Source organism: Colius striatus, chromosome 1, assembly GCF_028858725.1.
Source record: "Colius striatus isolate bColStr4 chromosome 1, bColStr4.1.hap1, whole genome shotgun sequence".
NCBI classification, from domain to species: domain Eukaryota; kingdom Metazoa; phylum Chordata; class Aves; order Coliiformes; family Coliidae; genus Colius; species Colius striatus.
Genome location: NC_084759.1, coordinates 65,839,976 through 65,859,147, shown reverse-complemented (window position 1 = coordinate 65,859,147; position 19,172 = coordinate 65,839,976). Strand labels below are relative to the sequence as shown.

At 46.2% G+C, this 19,172-nt stretch overlaps 1 protein-coding gene across 1 annotated transcript in view; it reads right to left on the bottom strand.

The window, feature by feature from the left end:
* The window catches only part of LONRF2 (LON peptidase N-terminal domain and ring finger 2), a 36,276-nt gene extending 17,563 nt beyond the window's left edge, over positions 1 to 18,713 (bottom strand). The window contains exons 1-2 of the mRNA XM_061997677.1: positions 17,915 to 18,713; positions 2,156 to 2,274 (exon numbers count right to left, since the gene is read on the bottom strand). Coding sequence (XP_061853661.1) covers positions 2,156 to 2,274; positions 17,915 to 18,668 — 873 coding nt within the window. The 5' untranslated portion in view covers positions 18,669 to 18,713. The remainder of the gene's footprint in view (positions 1 to 2,155; positions 2,275 to 17,914) is intronic.
* Positions 18,714 to 19,172: the final 459 nt, after the last annotated feature.

The window sequence follows — 19,172 nt, the reverse complement described above, 5'->3', positions numbered from 1 at the left end:
TTCAAGCTGAAGCCCATTAAGACCTTTACCTTCCTACTGTTGGGAAGGAAGAGGCTTGTACCAAAAGTAAATAAGAGACACTGTGTATGGCAGGTTAATTAATGTATGTCATTTGGTGACCTGAACAAGAAGTCTCAGTACATATCAATCTCTCAAGGTGAGACATGTTTTTCTTTTCCCAAACACAGCAAGACAACAGGTACTGGGAGGCCTGACCCTGACCTCCTTTATCTTCACACCTGGACAGGCTCTACAAAAACTTTTTAGAGAGGTCCTAAAATGTCTGACATCACTGTCAAAATCACTCTACTGCACCGGGGAAGCTACAAGACTGTTTGGCCTCATCCTTTGGAGCTGCGAGAGCAATTTCCTTATCCAAGCTACATGGGAGGAGTGAGCTAGGCTATGGACAAAATGCCTACACTTCAGGTAGGTAGCTACAACATACCTACAACTTCAGGAGTGCTGCTGTCACTTTCCCTTTCCTATTTTCACACAGTTCTGACACGCATCAGACTGAAGGGTAAGGTCCAAGCACGATCCATACTAGAGGAGATCTCTTTCTATTTGCCATACAGAAGTAAAACTGCAAACTTCTCTCCCCACCTCGCAGAGTCCAAGGACCTGGTTTTCCTAATGACTGAAGAGAACTTGTCTACTGTTCTAATGACTACAGTGGACCAAACAGCTTCACCAGTAACTCAGTAAATCATTACATTTCAGTTACCAAGAAGTCAAAAAGTACTGGTAGGTGACCACTTGCCTCCCAGGAGCTATTCTTGCAATCAAATTAATTTTATGGGGCTTTTAATATATAGGCTTTTTTTAAAGTACACAAGTCTGAGCTAATCTCTGCCACTAAATCAGATGCTGGAAGACAGAAAAAGCAGATGTCCAGAATTCCTGAAGAACATGGATTCTGGACCAGCACAGTTTACGTGGAAGTCCTAAAGCACACATGCAAGCACAAGTGAAACGTGTCTGACAATGCTGGTTATGTCATGATGACAAATTAAATTTTCAATTAGCATTCTCCAGCTATGTGATTAACAAAATCTTTATCCGCCTACAACTGACATGCATCACATTGCCATGGAGTCAAGGCAAACAGAGAAGAGACTTCGAGAAAACATTTGAACATGCGTAACTCATCTTTCTCCCTCTGCACAGAAGATTATGACCTGATTTTGAATAAAGGTTTTAACAAGCAACAAGATTGATAGCTTTCAGAGACAAGTATCTACCTTGTCAGAAACTAGATTCTTCAGACAGCATCTCTCTGCTCATCTCACATCTTTCCCAGCTGGAAACAGAGAGGGTAGCTGCAGCCCCCCACACTGAGGGCTACATGTCACAACTCCTTAGTCTTCACAGGGAAGCTAATGTCTGCCTAAAATCCTTCCCCAATTCCCCACGCTACCCCCATGCAGCACTGAGGGGCTTTATTTGGTCAAACCTGTGCTGCAGTTTTGCCACTGATGGGTGAGGGACTGATTGGAGGTGTAAGTCTGAGTGGGACAAGCTATTGGACACCCAGTCTAGCCTCAGTCAACTGGCAATTAACAACAGGCATCACGAGAGAAACGGGAGAAGCACAACATCCTTTCTGATGCTTGCTTCAGACTGCCCATAAACCAGTGCTCCTTGTAGCACTTTCTTTCTTCCTGAAAAAAGAATTCCCAGCTCCTCCTATGAATCATCATAATGCAGGTAGAAACGAGACATAAACCATTAGTATTAAAGGGTGGGAATAATCCTGAAATACAGTCAGAGGGGTTCTTCACTGACCAGCAGGACACCAAAGCCATCCCATTGCCTGGGACACATCATCCCAGAGGGACCTGTTAGCCAAGGATGGCTCTGCAGAGCAGTGTGGAGCCAACCTGCAGCAATGGCCCTAACAGACTGATGGGCATCAGCACAAACCAAACCACACCACCAGCTGCCCACCACAAAAATCCCACCAGCTGGAGACATGTTAAGGACCTGGCAGACATGTCCCATGAAGAACTCAGCTTTCAGTAGACAGTTTCAGCTCTGTTAATGCCACAACATTCTTCCAACAACACCCTCAGCAGCACAGTCCCTACCACAGAAAGAAGCCCTGAGAAGAAGCAGGTTTTGTATTGATCTTTAAGACATGCAAGCACCATACCGCAGGCCAGTGGGGTTTGTTTCGGCAGAGGACGTCCGCGTCGTGAAGAGCTTGCTGGTAGTTTTTCATCAACGTACAAAGTTCTGCCCGCTGTGCTATTAGTGAACACTTGCAAGGAGCTGGAAAACAAAAATGGTTGCAAAGAACACCATTAAAAAAAAGCACTAGGAGGTGTTAAATACAGTAACCTAATTTCCAGCCAGAGTAACCTAAAAAGTAGTTCAGCACAACAATTATTTGTATAGTCCTCTGTAAGGCAATTCCTTCCTAAAATACACTCCTGTCCATCCTGGAAGCAACCTCTGCATTTTATCTAGCAAGACAGATCTCATGTTCACATATAGGATGCCACCTGTTCTTCCCCTTACCTTGCTAACAGAACACTGAAGAAAGCAAAAAGGAAAAAACCAAAACACATATGTTTCTCTCCTCAGTGTGGTTTTGCTTGAAAGAAGTCACCAATGCAAGAGGACTTTAGCTAAAATGCTCTGTAAGCCACTCATTAAGAAAAATGCCCACTGATATGCTGAAGGCTGTGTGTATATTCATTCAGCTTGTCCACTGGGCCTTCCAGGTTTGTTTCTGCAGTGCTGCAGTCTTGTCCAGACCCTTCTGTTGCATAGGGTTGTTCTGTCCCAGGTGCACTTGCCTTTGCTGAGATAGGCAGGACTGATCAGTCCATGCCTCAGGTTCTCAGTCTGAAGGGCAGTTCTACCCTTCAGCACATCAATCGCTTCTTCCTTCCCTGGTTTGGTGTCACAAACTTGCTGATAGTGCACTCTGCCTGTTCACAGAGGTTGTCAGTAAGTTGTTAAACTGCAGTCAGCTCCATTACCAACACTGAGCAATGCCACTGGTAGCAGCCTACCCAGTAGCCATCAAACTACTAACCACCACGCTGTGCCCCTCCAATTTGGTCAGGAGGGTGCTGTGGCAGCAGTCTTGCCAAAGCCCCAAACCATATTCAACCTTTGTCAACTAAAGCAGCTGTCTCGTCTTAGGAAATGAGATTTAGGCACGATTTGCATTTGGTCACTCTTAACTTTCATGTGCTGGGAAAGGTCTTCCAGAGGGCTGGAAGCTGGCTGACAGATGGCGGCAGCTAAGTATAGTAACCCTGACCCAAACATGAGCTGGTTAACAAGTGTCATAATCAGAATTAAACTTTAAAAAAAGCTCCAAGGTCTGCTGAGACAGTACTGTCTCATTTCTACAAGTTTCAAACTTCACCTCCAAGCTGGCACTCTCAAACTTTCTCCTGTAAGCATCACTTCCTACATGTCCCTAACACAGGGCCCTTGACGCCACACATGTCCTTCTCTCTCCAGTCTTCTTTGGCTTCCCTGTCTGCATCTCACTTCAGTACCAGCATTCTAAAAATGTGATCAGCAAGAGCACATTGCCTACACCAAGGCTGGGCACACACTGCCAGGTGCATGGACACACAGAATAAGCACATAATTGCTGCAGGTGCCACCACTTGTTAAGCTCAAGTGCCTACCAGGAGGGACAGCCCAAGATCATGTCCCTCTCCCGCCTCCTGCCCTCCCTTCAGCTGACGCTAGCGCTCATGCAGCAAACCAAGCTCGCGTGGCTGCACAGACAACCAGAGTGAGGAAGCAATTGACTGAAGGCTAATCCAATAAAAACAAATAAATATAAAGGTTTAAGAGAATCGTTTTCCCCTCAACTGGTTCACCATACAGTCACATAAATGCAAATGCCAGGACACAGGATGAGAAAGAAAGAAACAAGCAGCAAGGAGTGCTGCTGTTTTTGGCTGTGGTGTGGATTGATGCTAGATACTAACTGCAGAATGACATACCAAGGGCTGTCGCTGCCTCACTGGTCTCAGGAATGACTAGACATTATAACTAAAATGAGGAGCTAGTTCATGCTGTGGGGTTCTGTGAAGGGGTTTTGTATGGTTGGTTTTGTCTTGGTTTATTTATTTATCTGTCACACATGCAGGTTGCTGCAGTGATCCACATTTCTAGTCGATAAAAAGACTGAAAGTTAAATGAAAACAAGCAACCTAAGAACTCCACAAGCAAACTATCTTTTAGTAGATGCTCAAATATGAAATTATTTAACTTTGCTACCATTTAAACAGTCTGTGTCTTCTGTTTGTGTTAAACATGAACACATACTCTGTATTTCCACTATTGCATCTGCTGCAGGGCACTTGTGCAGAGTGTGCTGAGACTGGCAGATACGGTAAGCAGAAGCAGATGCCTCAGCAGCCAGGCATACTGCTGGGTGGGGTATTTTTTGGCAGGGGTGGGGAAAGGAAGCAGTGTGAAATGAGGGGGCAGGCAAGCCAGCTTCCTGCTTCTGTTCACTACTGCACATTTCAGCCACGCTGATGCTCCCTAGCACTTCGATACATTCGGCAGACTCAGAGAGAGAACAATTTAATTAGCTTTTTTGGGATCTTGTCTCTAACACAAAAGTTTTAAGCAAAAAAAAAAAAAAAGAAAGAAAAAGAGCCACTGCAGAGCACAATGCTGTGACAAATGCTGCAAGTCCTCCCAAAGCAAAGTCTAAAGGCTCTTACAACATGAAGGGAAAATAAGAAGCTCCTGAAAAAAAAGAACCCCAAGGCAAACCAGAAAAACCTACGTGTATTCAGGGCTTGTACCTCCTGTTCACCAAGTCTCCATCAGAAAGCATAAGGTGTGGCCCACCTTAATGAGTAACTGGCCAGGAATGTTTAGTTAACCAAAACAGAAAGAGGGTAAAACACACACCAACAAAACCTCAGCTTTGCTAAAGAGAACAGTATTTATGAGACTACAGTATAACAGGCTTTCTATAGGGAGATGAAGCAGCTAGACAAGATGCTGGAGCTGTGCCCAGCCACCTCCTTTTAAGCTCACCCAACTCTGAGACACAGTGGCGCAGCCCAAAAATTCACCGGCTCTGTGCCCAACCCGCACGTTCTGGTTCTGTCGTCCCCAGACTCCTCCAGACAAAGGCAAGACTAGATGGGCTGAAACCTCCTGTTCTCTTGTCAGTGGAACTGTGGCATCAGCAGGCTGACTCCAACTTCGAGTATGTGTGGAAATGAGAAGAAACAGTAACTATCCAGCTGCAGCCTAAACTACAGCACTGTGATTGTGAGTTTTTCCTCATATGCAGTGGTGAAAAAAATTAGCCACAGAAGGTAAAGAGGGCTGGAGGACGTATAGAGTTTGTTAACACTGCTAGATGCCAGTGTACTATACTGTCAAGTTTATTTGGGGAAAAAAAACAAACCAAAAAGTCACACAACAGATGACAGTTTCATTAAAACTAATGAACTCTTTCACCTTCCTGGAGGTTAAAGAGAAAAAGACTTATTTTATGAAATTACTTCTTATTTCAGGCCAAACTTAAAAAAAAGAAAAGCGAAGAAAATTTTACTGTTTCCACAATACCAGCAGATGGCATTTCCTGAATCAAACTCTTCTGGGAGCCTGCAGCTGCACAGCAAAATTTATGTCCTTGTCAGCATCAGAGATCCACTGCTGAGACTCCCAGGATCTGCTGCTCCAGACAGCCGGGACACAGGGACTTCCTTGGAGCCGCAGGTCCTGGGAGCCTTGCCACACAGCTCCCTTCCTCCCAGCAGTAATCCCACAGCACCAGACAAACCTCTGTAGGAAGAGACAAGGGGGCTTACTGGATCTCTGCCTCCTGGACCCTCCTCAGAATTGCTAAGTACTGCTTATCCTGAGCAGGATTGTCAGTTTAGATTTTCCAAAATCATTAACTTTCTGCTCACATCACCTTTACACTCATCTGCAGATGTTTGTTAGATTGCACTTTTACTTAAGCAGAAGTTGGCATCCAAAATTACTTTTCCAGATACGCTCAAGCAGTCAAGTTTAAAAAAAACCCGAAACCTATGCTGCTTGAGTTCGGGAGGCTGACAGGACAACAAGATTCCCTAAAATCTCCTTGTATCAGGAAGGCAAACAGCGCAATTAAGAGAATCCGCCCAACTGACCATAGATGATGATAAAAGTTTTACTGTAATAAAACGGTGCTGACATTTCTTCCAGGAACTCAGCACTGAAAGAGTAAGTTTAAAGTTGCTAGAACTCCCTAATCCTCCTTATCTGACATTTCTTCCTAGAAAAGCGCATTTTACTCAAGTCTACTTCAATCCTAAACATATTTCCTGAGAACTGAAACACTGTCACCACAAAAACACTTTTCAGTCTTGCTACTAAGAGTCAGCTTGTGCAGGATTTCAGGGGGAATTTTTCCCACATTTTAAAGAGACTTCTGCCTCTGAAGAGAGGAAGAAATTTTGGTTTGCTTTGTTACGTTATGCATTCAATTCTGAACAATTCGGTATTCAAAGCCTTTTCATAAGCCTGAAAATATAAAACATTCATTTTCATGTCAGTAAGAAATTAGGACGATTTAGTAATTGACCGAAGGGCAAGCTAGTTTTTCTCCTCCAAGCTTCATGTAAGCATGACAAGTCTGCACACAAAAGATGGATACACAAGGGCCTTTGCATGGTTGGGAGAGAAGGGATAAAAGGCACAAAGGAAGATGCACGCTTGATAAAAAAAATAAACAGGAGCAGTAAAGACATTCAGGATATTCAAAGAAAACTTAATTTCACAGCAAAGATGAGAATCGGGGTCACCTTTCCAAAACTGATTAGGAGGGTCAATGAACATGATTCCAGGGTTGGGAGACTCTCTAGTTGTACCCCATCTGCCATGGGCAGGGACACCTTCCACTGGACCAGGTTGCTCCAAGCCCCAGCCTAGTCTTGAGCACTTCTAGGGATGGGAAATCTATTCCAGTGTCCCATCACCCACACAGAAAAGAATTTCTGCCTTAAATCTGATTTAAATCTACCCTCTTTCAATTTAAAGCTATTGCCCCTTGTCCTATCACCACATGCCCTTGGAAAAAGTCCATCTCCAGCCTTCTTGTAGCCCTCTTTAGGAACTGGTGGCATACTTGCAAACAGCAACCCCATGTTTTCTTACTTATCGATCTGGGGTGGTTTTTTAACATGTATTTTATGAATATCAAGGCTTTTCCTCCCTGCATTTACATCATTGACAGTCTCTTGGAAGTGAAGCAACCAAAAACCCCAGGGGAAGCATGCAAGAGGTTTTAGTACACAGAGGACAGAAAGACGTCTCTTCCTCCGTAAGCTTGTTTTTGCAACCCAACACCGTTCTTCTGTGACTATAAAGCAGGCACTTGTGAACGCTGCTCTGCAGACAAACATAATACCTATTTCCACTGAGTGACCAATACCAGCAGACATAGCAGCATATGATTTAAGAGCTCTTGAAATGGGCTGTGGTGAGGAGGAGGAGAAGTGTGGGCACCACCATCCTCTGCTCAGAGCCTGCACCACCAAGCAGCAGTTGGTGTACACATGCAAAGGCCTCCTTCCTCATCCATATTCACGCTGCCCACAGAGTAATAAAACATATCATCTCCTATGATTAGACTATCTTCCATTAAGGTCTATTTTATTTTCTTTTCCTTCGTGCAGATATGAAGTGCTTGTCTTTCATCAGAACTGCCTGTTACAACTTTGAAGAGCCATCTAAGCCCAAGTTTTCTCTCTCATCACCTCCACGGGGAAGCCAATTCAGACAGCCTGGCTATGCCTTGTCTGCACTAAGCAGCTACAGAGCCAGTCTATGCCCAGTTGGGATTTTACCTCCAAACGCAAACTAAGTACACAGCAGAGGAGACCTATTTAAACTACAGGTGGACAAATTGCAGCCTCCATTTCACTAGCAGAACTGAAGCTGTAATGCTCTCTCATTGCTTTCCCACCCAAAGATGCAAGACATCCATCCACTTGCTTCTTTGCCCTGCAGCATGCTTACCTAGGTGTCCTCTGGTCTGGGGAACGGGAAGACAAAATTCCCTCATAGTATCACTTGAATCAAAAGAAAAGACACTGGCAACAGACGAGCTGGATTACTCTTAAGTACATAAAATTTTAAGACTAAACCAGCTTCCCTCCGGGCCTTTGTATTTTGCTGTTCAAAAGCACAGACTTAAGAACACTGATTTTTCTGTATGCTAGACAAAATGCTTTAGATTCCCAAAAGTTTTATTTCAGACTCTGTAGGTTCTCAGCTACGAAACTCCATGCATTATTTAAAGCCAAACTGTCATCACCACTAAGTACAGATAATCACTACTCCCATTATTACTCAGGAGAAACACCATAAGTGAAACTATATGCTACCTGGAAGAAGAGCTGCTACAAAGAAGGTGCAGTTAACTTTGCACTCTTGCTTTCATGTTGTACCTTTTGCCTCATGCACAGACCAAAAAACATGCCAGACCTATTACATTAACCTACAGTTTAGTTTGCATTTCCATAACAGCAAAATCAATGATAATCTTCTTTACAAAGCCATTAAGTGATGAATTACAGGGTAAAGTAAAAGTCCTCAATTCAACAATGTTCCAGCATAGACTCAAGCATAAGATATCTGATCATTGCTCCAGCATAGACCCAAGCATAATGTATCACATCCTTGCTCCTTCCTATCCAAATCATAATCTTTTAACAGTTTGCTAGATGCATGATACTCTTCCCAGTTAAAATGGCACAAAGCAACACCTCCTTGTAATGATTCTATAAACGCATAGATGAGGTGCTGAGGGATATGGTTCAGGTTAGCGATGGGCCTGGCAGTGTGAGGTTAGTGGTTGGACCCGATGACCTTAAAGATCTTTTCCAACTGTAATGATTCTATGATTCTCCTCCCTGTATTTTCAGTTCCCAGTCTACCCTTTGGTCAATTGTGGCATACCCCAAGTGCACCCACGGCTGCTTGCCACTAGTATAATAAAACCACCAAGTATGCAAATATGACTAATTTTCAATGCTTACTAGTTCCCCCAGCATTGAGTTTGGAGTTCAGGTAAGGTTTCCAACCAAAGCATCCGTCAGAACTAAAGCATCCTCTCAAACAGCAGGTACAGAGGCTGTATCAAAGCAAGATGCCCATGGATTGAAGTATAAATACATAAGAAACAAGCTTCAAAACGAAACCAAAATGCCTCATCTGATCTCCAGAGGGCTCAAGGAAAAGTCCTGACCCTCACAGAAACAAGGATCTGTGCTAGGTGTGCATGAATCTGTGACTGACTGCAAGGAGTCTGTCTCCAAAGATAAACTGTGCATAACAGCCAGGAGGGAGCAGCCAAGTAGGTCTGCCATGATCCTAGTTAACAAGATCAATTTACAGGCAGATATTCTATTAGCAATAACATAATTGCCCTCTTTGTCACAATCAGTACATAAGCTAACAGTTACTAACAGTTACTCTTCAGGTCCCTGCAACCTTCTCTCTTTTTGTAGTTAAAGCTTATTTTAGACCAGAATTTCTGACTCTCTGCGTTACGCAAAAAGAACCTTTTTGTTTCTCAGTCATCATCTCAGTGCTTCTGTCCTCAAATAGAATTGATCACTAAATACTTTTTTTTTTAAAAAAAAAGAAAAAGATGGATGCAGTATCTGGCTAGTTTTAAGATTAGGAAGCACAAGAAAGAGCAAATATGCTATTTGAAGAGACTTCAAAAATTCTTCAGACTGATACATAGTTATAGTTCGTTCTCTAGGACTGCTAAAATAGTTCAATTACTTATAGGAAATTACATCTGGGTTATACACATAGAGGGGAAGGGGAAATATTCACCCTATCTTAAGTGGTACATAATTAAGCTACATGAGCAATGTCAACTGCTTGAAAAAAAAAAGCCACCACACACCCAAAGACTGTCTACTGTACAGCATGCCTCCTCCTTCCCTTTGTGGCCATGATGGGTAAGCCTCCTGTCCACCATAGCCCTAATCTTGCAGACCGTGCCTTCAGTAGACCCTCTGCAAGCACACAAAACTGCTGGAGATCCAGCTACAGGAGCTGAACTTTCGACTGCAAGTTCTTTACAAATCAGGAGCAATACCAGTTCCTGCTCCAAAGTTCTTGACAAGTTTCCAGTGGTGTCGTTGATGAAGTATTACTACTATTTTTCAAGAGCTACCTCAGTAAAAAAGGTGGGGACTGAGGGACAGAAGCCTGCAAAATATTTCAAGTTTAAAAATAACATTCAGACTACTGCAACAGTCTCTAGGTAACCTTGACGTCTACTTTTACACATTTTTGCTACCCCTGTGCAACAGAACAAACAGGTTTTGGAGACATGCTTTAAGCAGATTCCAGGAGGCACTTTTACAGAGGGTTAGGAAAGTTCCTTTTTTAGCACAAATCCTCTAAGCAGCAGGCATCTACTATTTTTTGTAGCATGTAATTTCAGAAAGACTGGCTCTCATTCTTCTCTTAGAAGTCACACTTTCCTTTAGGAGCTACAAAATTAAACATTCTTCCAATAAATTATTAAAATGACTGAATCATCTGCTCTTCCAGGAGTCTTGACAGCTTTCTACCATGGCTTTTTTTTTTTTTAATGGCTGGTACAGCATCAAAGACTTACTTATTTACTACTGAACACCAGAAAGCATTCCCAAGACCCTGTGAGGAAGGAAGACTCAGTCAACCTCTCTTACCACATCAGAAAGACAGCCAATCCTACCTTCCAATAGCAATCTGCTAGAAACAGTGTACAAAGAGACCACTGAAGTGTAATCAATACACATAATTCACATATAGGTGCATGGAGTTTTTCTCTGAACAACATGACTTCAGCACAAGTACATCACCAAGGAGCACAAGTCCTTACAAAAGCAGCAGAATTACTAAAACACATACTACAGCATCATATACCTTTATAAAAATTTAAGCCTGGCTTTCTAGAGAACTCAGCACTTTCTCTTTGCAGACAGGGACTCTTCTTTGCTTATTCTGACCTTGAAGCAGTCATGACTTAACACAGAAATCTTTCAACCATCAGGTCTGCAGTAGGGTAGCACCAAGAGGACGTTTCATCACTACACCAAGAAATTCTGAGTATCGTTTTCCCCTTTATCTGAACTCAAATGCAGGCTTGGAAGTAACATGCTACAGCAAATAATTCCAGGGGCATGGCAAAACGTTTGCCCATAGCTAATTTACCTATGGCTGTACGCTCAACTCCCAAGAATGCTGGGTGGGAAGTTTACCTATACCATACTCTCCAGGAAGCAGTGAAACCCACAATCAGGCATTTACCTAGCAGGGAAATCCACAGCAGTTGCTCTTGAATCAACTTGCATTGAAGGTCTGTAGCTTTAACAGCTTGAGAGTCAGTATGGGAGGTCACGAGATTCAGCAAGATATATGCAACACAGGCTAAGGGTTGGGTTTTTTTTACCAATTTGAGAGTTACTGGTATAAAGGGGAGACAGAAAGGAAGAAAAAGCCAAGAGTACACATCAAGTACCCACCTAGCTAGCAAGTACACTAAAAGTAGCTTCATTTGTATCCAAAGACACAAAGGTGAACAATTATCTGTATAGACCAGAAGAGACAGGACAGAACAAGAAGGCCACAACAGTTTGTAGATACTCTACATTAAGGTCTGATATACTTTACTATATAAAGGCTGATATACTTTACAGAATAACATTTTCTTTTAAGCCAGGACAATGGGACAAGTATCTTGGGAAGCAGGCTCTGGCAGTCAGAAGAGGGTTAATGCCCAAGGCTATAGCAGCATTGTTTATGTTAATCAACAGCTTCATTATGTAAATCTGACTACTTTGTATCCTTGAAGAGGGACTAGGGACTGATAAGAAGGCAACCTCTTGCCTCAGAAAGTGCCAAAGGCTGGGTAATTGCCAAGACAAGAAACATCTGAAGTAACTGGGGCAAAGGTAAAGGCGACAAGGAGAGACAGTGACCACAGACTCAAATTCAAGACCAAAAAGACTTTCCCACCTCTGCCACCCATAGGCAGCAGGCATGGTAATTTACATGGCAAGCAAGGCTAACTTAAATATAACTAACCAACAGCAGGAGGAATCACAATTACTAACCAAAGAACTTAAATTTAGGTGGTATTTTGCTGATCGAGTAACAGGATAAATACATGAAAGTTCTTCAGTGTGATGTGCTAGCTTTGTGGATTACCACCTAGCATGTAGCTTTGTGTAAATACATAATAAAATACCTTTGCTCTCAGTGTGAAATACTGACATCTCGCACACTGTATATAAATGAGCTCACTTCTGGGACAACAAAGTCACCCCACTTGCTACTTGAGCTGAGGAGTGGCCACAAGTGCAGGACCACAGAGGCTGTGCCAAGCGCTCAGAAGTAGCCCACCACACCAGCGGTAAGCACAACCACTGAAGAATCACTGCAGTTTTTACTGCTCTCAAGAGATAGTGATGCTTCTCAGGCTTGGCAGACTCCCAAGGGACATTTTGCAGCAGCAGGTAATTACGTGCCAGAAACAACGTGCCTCATGCAGAAACAAGCTAGTCCTGGCACACTGATGTCCAGATATGATCACAAAGCTGAGTAGGGGCGAAGACCTGCTTGAAGGCAGGAAGGCTCTTCAGAGGGATTCAGACAGGCTGGAGTGATGGGCTGAGGCCAATTGTATGAAGTTCAACAAGGCCAAGTGCCAAGTCCTGCAGTTGGGCCATGACAGCCCCAGGCAATGCTACAGGCTTGGAGCAGAGTGGCTGGAAAGCTACACAGAGGAAAAGGACTTGGGGGTGTTAGATCAACAACCAGCTGAATATGAGCCAGGAGTGTGCCCAGGGTGGCCAAGAAGGCCAATGGTAGAGACTCAAGTGACAGAAATCACCCTTTAGATCTCACCGAGGATGCTCTCCATCAGGATCTTCACCTCAAGTTTAAGGAGTTATCTGTGGTTTGAACTACACACCAATTTGACTTGGGAGACAGCTAAGGAATCATGCTTAGAAAGAAACAAGCTGTCTGGTGGAAAAAGACCTGGGGGTGTTGGTCGACAGCCGGCTGAACAGGAGCCAGCAGTGTGTCCAGGTGGCCAAAAAGGCCAATGGCATCCCAGCTGGCATCAGCAGTAGCATTACCAGCAGGACCAGGGAAGTCCCCCTGTACTCAGCCCTGGTGAGACTGCATCTCAAATACTGTGTTCAGTTTTGGTCCTCTCATTACAAGAAGGACATTGAGGTGCTGGAACATGTCCAAAGTTGGGCAATGAAGCTGGTGAAGGGTCTGGAGAACAGGTCTGGTGAGGAATGGCTGAGGGAGCTGGGAGTGTTTAATCTGATGAAAAGGAGACTGAGGGGAGACACAATCACTCTCTACAACTAGGAGGTTGTAGCGAGGTAGGGGGGATCAGTCTCTTTTCCCCAGTAATGAATGACAGGACAAAAGGAAATGGATTCAAGTCATACCAGCAGAGGTTTAGATTGGAGATTCGGAAGAACTTTTTCACCAAGAGGATAGTTAGACACTGGCACACAATACCCAGGGAAGTGGTCACCATCCCTGGAGATATTTAAAAGATGAGATGCTGAAGGACATGGTTTAGTTGTGGGCTTGACAGTGTCAGAATTTATGATCTTAAAGGTCTTTTCCAACCAAAACAATTCCATGTGTGCCACTATATTGGAGGCCAGGCATGATTCCACAGAGCACAGCGGGCAAGTAAGCACCTGCTTCATTGTACTGCAGGAGCTAAGACACAGCCATCCCTCCTCACCTGAAGGAGTTTATTTGGGATGATGGTCACGTGGGTACAGCAGAGCCCCAGCCCTACCTGGAGGCTGGAGAGACCACCCAAGACCTGTAACTGCTGGCTGACACAGCTCAGGAACCAGCACCATTACAAAAACGGCAGCAGCAAGGGGAGACAGAGAACTGCACTGCTGGGGCTTTTTATCTCCAAGCTGGCATCTTCAGGCTTATTTACAGAAAAAGAGCAGGATGCTAACAGGCTGTCTCAGTACAAAGAAAGGCGTAGAGAAACATTGGCTAAAGGCACAAGCCACTGCCAACCAAATTCTCTTACAGTCTACATGTGTGCTTGCTCACTAGTGTGCCTTCAACCCAAGGAGAGCTTGGTCTCCTTCAGAGCTATATAGCATCTAACTTTAAAATCATCAGACTAACACGAAGTACACAACATGCCCCTACTTAGCCGGCACAAGACTGTATTTTTTGATAAATACTGTTCCCTAAGAGTGAACCTTGTCATGCTGCCACACCTGTCGTGATACAGTCTTTGGCCACATAAAGTTACTCATGCTTCTTGGAAACCAAGTGCTATTCATTATCTTCTCTATGAAGCAACAGTCACCTGCTACCTCTGTAACTGGAATAGAAATCTAGCTTCATTTAGTTTCAGGCATACAGCTTAAAAGGTCTATAAGCCTGGATACACAGAAACAACCATACTCCTCCCAGTTACAGTTCTTCCAGAGAGCATCTCCATCAGAGAGCACCAAGAGTAAAAAGGGTGCAGAAAGCATCTACTGCACAAAAAAAACCTCACCTTAAACTCAAAAAACCTACAAAAACAAACCAACAACTGATAATATGTATCAGTTTAATAGACCTAAGAGTTCATATAATCAGAAGACTGGTTAGAAGAATAAGGATGGTAGAGAAGCAGCCCAATACCTCATCTCTGAATTTCACATTTGTTTGGAACAGCCTTGAGAGCAAGATTTAGACAATAGTTGATATTATGAAGGCTGAACAACATAAAGCTTGGCACAAAGAACGATCCAGCTGGAAACAAATGCTTCCTTTCAAGCAGTCTGACATGTGCTTGCTTTGAAGCTCTGGTAATTAGATACCTTGCAATAATGGCAGCAAAAAAAAGTCAGTGACTTTGTTTAAAACAGCAGAGATCACCCAGCCGTGGGCATCTCAAGAGGACTAAAAGGATGAAATAGTAAAGCTGACTTTCTTAAAATCAACAACAAAAGACCCCACACAAGCATACTTGAATACACAACAGACCATCAGAGCACAAACAGAAGTATAGATCTCATAGTTAAGGACAAAACATGGAAATCCTTGCTAAGAGTAAGCTTTTGGAAGACTAACTAGTTCAACTGGAAAAAGCTGACAACTTGAAGGCATGCAGACCTCTTCCAAGACCTGAAATTAGGAGAAGATACTGCACTGGAAATAAGTGTACTGGCTCATGACAGGAGTCTTTTATAGTTTAGACTTGAAACACCTTAAGAACTAAAATGCAAGTCAGAAGACAGAAGGTCACAACCAGAACAAGAGAAGTGATCAGTAATTGGAAAGCTTGCTTTAGTGTTACATCACACAAAGTTGTTGCAGATGGAGGAGGAAAGTACTCCACAAGAAACAGCAGTACAAAAATCCCACAGAAGCGTGCGTCCTGCCAAGAAGCCTGGAGTTTTACCTAACTTTATATAGCAGTTGTATAATCATTGATGTATTCACATGCCTACAGTCTCTAAAAAGAAATTAAAAGGCTACCCACGCCCTTGACTCTCAATAGTAATACATAAGCATTTGGAGGTTAAAAAAAAGCAGTTATTTTCTCACATTAAAAGCCTTAAATACCTGACAGTGCCTCATAAGCATTTCAAGTTGCCCATATGCTAACACTTAAGTACTGAATGGTTAGAAAACAGCTGTTTTCCCTTTTTTCCCCCCTTCCTCCTATTTACTGTGATACTTGGCTGCAAAGCAAGAAGACAACTTCAGCAAGCCAAAAGGCAGTACTTAATGAGCATGTGTAAGAACTTCAGAACATGAGGCTCAGGCAGTAGCCCAACCTACAAGAAATGGCATCAGCACACACAAAACAGGAAAAAAGGTGAAGAGCTTGGGGGTGGGCTGTGCTTCAGAAACGGGAATTCATATCTGCTACTGGGAAGTTACAACATGCCAGTCTACAGTTTTAGGATTTGAAAAGCAAGACACCTGCTATTATTTTTAGTGGGAATTTTAGAAAACAGAAATAAAAATATTATGAAGCAATTTTAGCACCACTGACAGAGGAGCTTCTGAGCAGATTCCCAGCATGCTTGGGAAATCACAGAAGACAGAAATAACGATGCTGCAAGGAAGTTCTCTCAGGACCTTGACACACTGTAGCCACAGCTGGAGATACATGCTGCAGGGACAGGAGGGGAAAAGGACATGCCGTGCTTGAACTCTAGCAGCATACTACGGAATTCCCGCTCGTTTCATCCCTGTGCACACACAGCAAAAAGCACAGGCAACAGCAAGAAACAGTTCTCCAAAAGTCACATCAAGCACACACTTCACTGACAAGATACTGTTTTCCCCAGCAGTGGGACCCTGAACCCAAAACATTAAGAGGCTCCACTACTGAAAACTTACCAATGACCTACATCAAGCCTCTCCCCTCCCTCTGCTTCACCTTCCTTCTTGGGCACTCCATCCTGCCCTACTTTAATAGAGATTAATTCAGCTAAACCACCTAATAGTTTTATGAGGAGACTGAAAACTTGCCCCATCTAGCTGGAAAAGCAGAATAAATAGCAGAAGTGATGGTTTCCACAGCCAGCATCAACTGTGATGTGATAGTACACTATGCTATCCCCAACTCCTGTACCTCAGATGCCTATCATGCAACTACGGCAGAAAATGAGGGCGAGTGAAGGACTAGTGTAACAGTATGCTTCCCTCCAGACAAAAGCCAGCAAAGTGTGAGTTAAAACTCAAACATAAAAATCAGATATTTATCCCTAGATGTATAAGCCAGGAACAAGGAAAGCAATTTTATCTGAAGTAGGGAAGGAGCTCTCCCATGGTTTTCTCTACCTTTGTCTTCCAAAGGAATTTACCCGGAGGATTTCGTCTCTGTTAACACGACCGAGGCTTTCTGCCCCCTTCCTCCTCAATTAAACCGGACATCCATCACGCTCAGACTAGAGGAGCGGCAGATCCCTGGGGATTTGCTGAGATCCAGGCTCTCGCCAGCTCCACGCCTCTCCCCAGGCGTTTTAGATACTCGCGGTGTTGTACCACCCCCACCGCTTGCCGAGCAAACAAGCCGGGAGCACGCACGCACACAAGCATTACTATGAGGCTACAACCGAGCGAGCAGGATCCACCTACTACGCGGCGCAGAGACTGAAAACAACCTAGTTTTGATAAACTACGGCTGCCATGGGTTTGGCAGAGGAGGATGGCAGACGGTGCCATTTTTATTTAAACCCAGGCTCTTCAGAGAATACTTTGCACGTAGAAATACTACATGGCTATAAACGGGTTGCGCTCGAAACACGGGTGGGCGACGTCCACGAGTCAAAACGCAGGTTTATCTTGAGTATTTTGCACAGCGTTAAGATTAGATAAAAATTCCTCCGAGACTTTATGCCTATCGCTATTTCAATAAGTGTCCTCAAAGGCTACGCTGTGCTGAAGATGCAACTGCATGTAGCTGAATGAATCTGATCCACACACTCATTTCTCTCACGAAGCCGCTGTAGGGCTTAAAGACAACCACTGCTGCGTACCCTTCACTAAAAGATGGTTTCCCCACAAACAGGAAAGTGGGTTTTCTAGAAATACTGCATAATGAGTCATCGACTGCAGACAGCTAAACGCCCGTCACCTTCTGAGCAAGGACAAAAATAACAGTGGAACAAAAATAGCCGTTCACTTGCAGGGGGCGGGGGAAGAAGAGACCTGCTGGGAGGTTTCATTCTCAAAACTTCCCCCAGGTGCCCTCTATCACCCTCCGCCACAACTCCCCTCCCCGCACGGCCGCTGCGAGGGGGGCGAAGGGGCGAAGGCCGCCTCGCCGCCTCCTCCGCCGCCCTCTCTCGTCTTTCCCCCCCCCCAACCTCCCACGCCCCCAGCCGCTCACCCATCTCCAGGGCCTGGTTGTACTTCTCCAGGGCGGCGGGCAGCTCCTGGCGCTCCCGCAGCGCGTCGCCCTCGGCGCGGAGCCGCCGCGCCCGGCTCTCGGCGCCGAACCACTTGTGCAGCAGGTTGCCCAGCACTACGTTGACCCGCGGTCGGGCGGTGGCGGGCGACGGCGGCGATCCGGCGGCGGGCGTCTCGGAGGGGCGGCGCGGGCGGTGGCAGCGGCCGCAATCTCCAGGCTCGGCGCAGCGGCGGCAGTGGGTGTGCCCGCAGTGCAGGGTCACCGGCTCGCACAGCAGCCGCCTGCACAGCGGGCAGGCGAAGAGCTCGGGCGGGCGGCAGCACGCCGGGTCGCCCAGCCCCTCGCCCTCCGCCCCGCCGCCGCCGGGTCCGCTGCTGCTCCAGGGCGGGAGGCGCAGCTCCTTGTCGCGGATGCTGAGGGCGAAGCTCTCGGCCAGTTCCCGCAGCTCCTCGGGCCGCAGCCGCGCCAGTCGCGCCGCCGCGCCGTAGGCGTCCAGCGCCTCGGCCATGCGGCCGGCCCGCGCCAGCGCATCGGCGCGGCGGAGGCACAGGCCCCGCTCGGGCTGCGGCAGCCCCGCCAGCTCCGAGCCGTAGATCTCGGCCGCTAGCTCGAAGTTGCCGCCGCGGAAAGCCTCCTCCGCCACCTGCAGCATCTCGGTGCAGAGTCCCCCCGCCGCTGCGGTCCCGGTCCCGGCGGCGGGGGGCAGAGCGCAGGGCCCCGGGCCCAGCTCCATGGCCGCGCGGCGCCGCCGGCCCCGGGCCGCCCTACTCCATGCCGGGCCCGCGGCGCTGCCGACTCCGGCTCCTTCCTGGGAGGGGACGGCAACGGAAGGGAGGGCGGGCGGGAGGGGGCGGGTCACATCGCTGCAGCAGGGGGGCGGCTCCCGGGCTGGGGGTGGGGGGGGGGGTAGGGGGAGTGTGAGTGTGAGTAAGGGATGGACGGCGGGGGGAGGGGGGCAGCTCGCACCGCCCCCGCAGGCCCTGCTCCCGGCTTATGTAAGGGGCGACCGGTTGTATAAATCGCGTCCAATGGCCCGTCCTCCCTCCCCCGGGGCGGCGGCGCGGAGGGAGTGCTCCTTTCTTTCTTCCCTCCCTCCCTGCGGGCCCTCCCGGCAGTAGCAGTTGGCGGTGCCGGCCGCCGCCAGGTGCCGGTGCCGCACGTGCCCGCCCGCCGCCGCGCCGCCCCGCCCGCACGTGCGCGCGGCTGCGCTGCCGCCGGCTTCCCGCAGCAGCGGCGC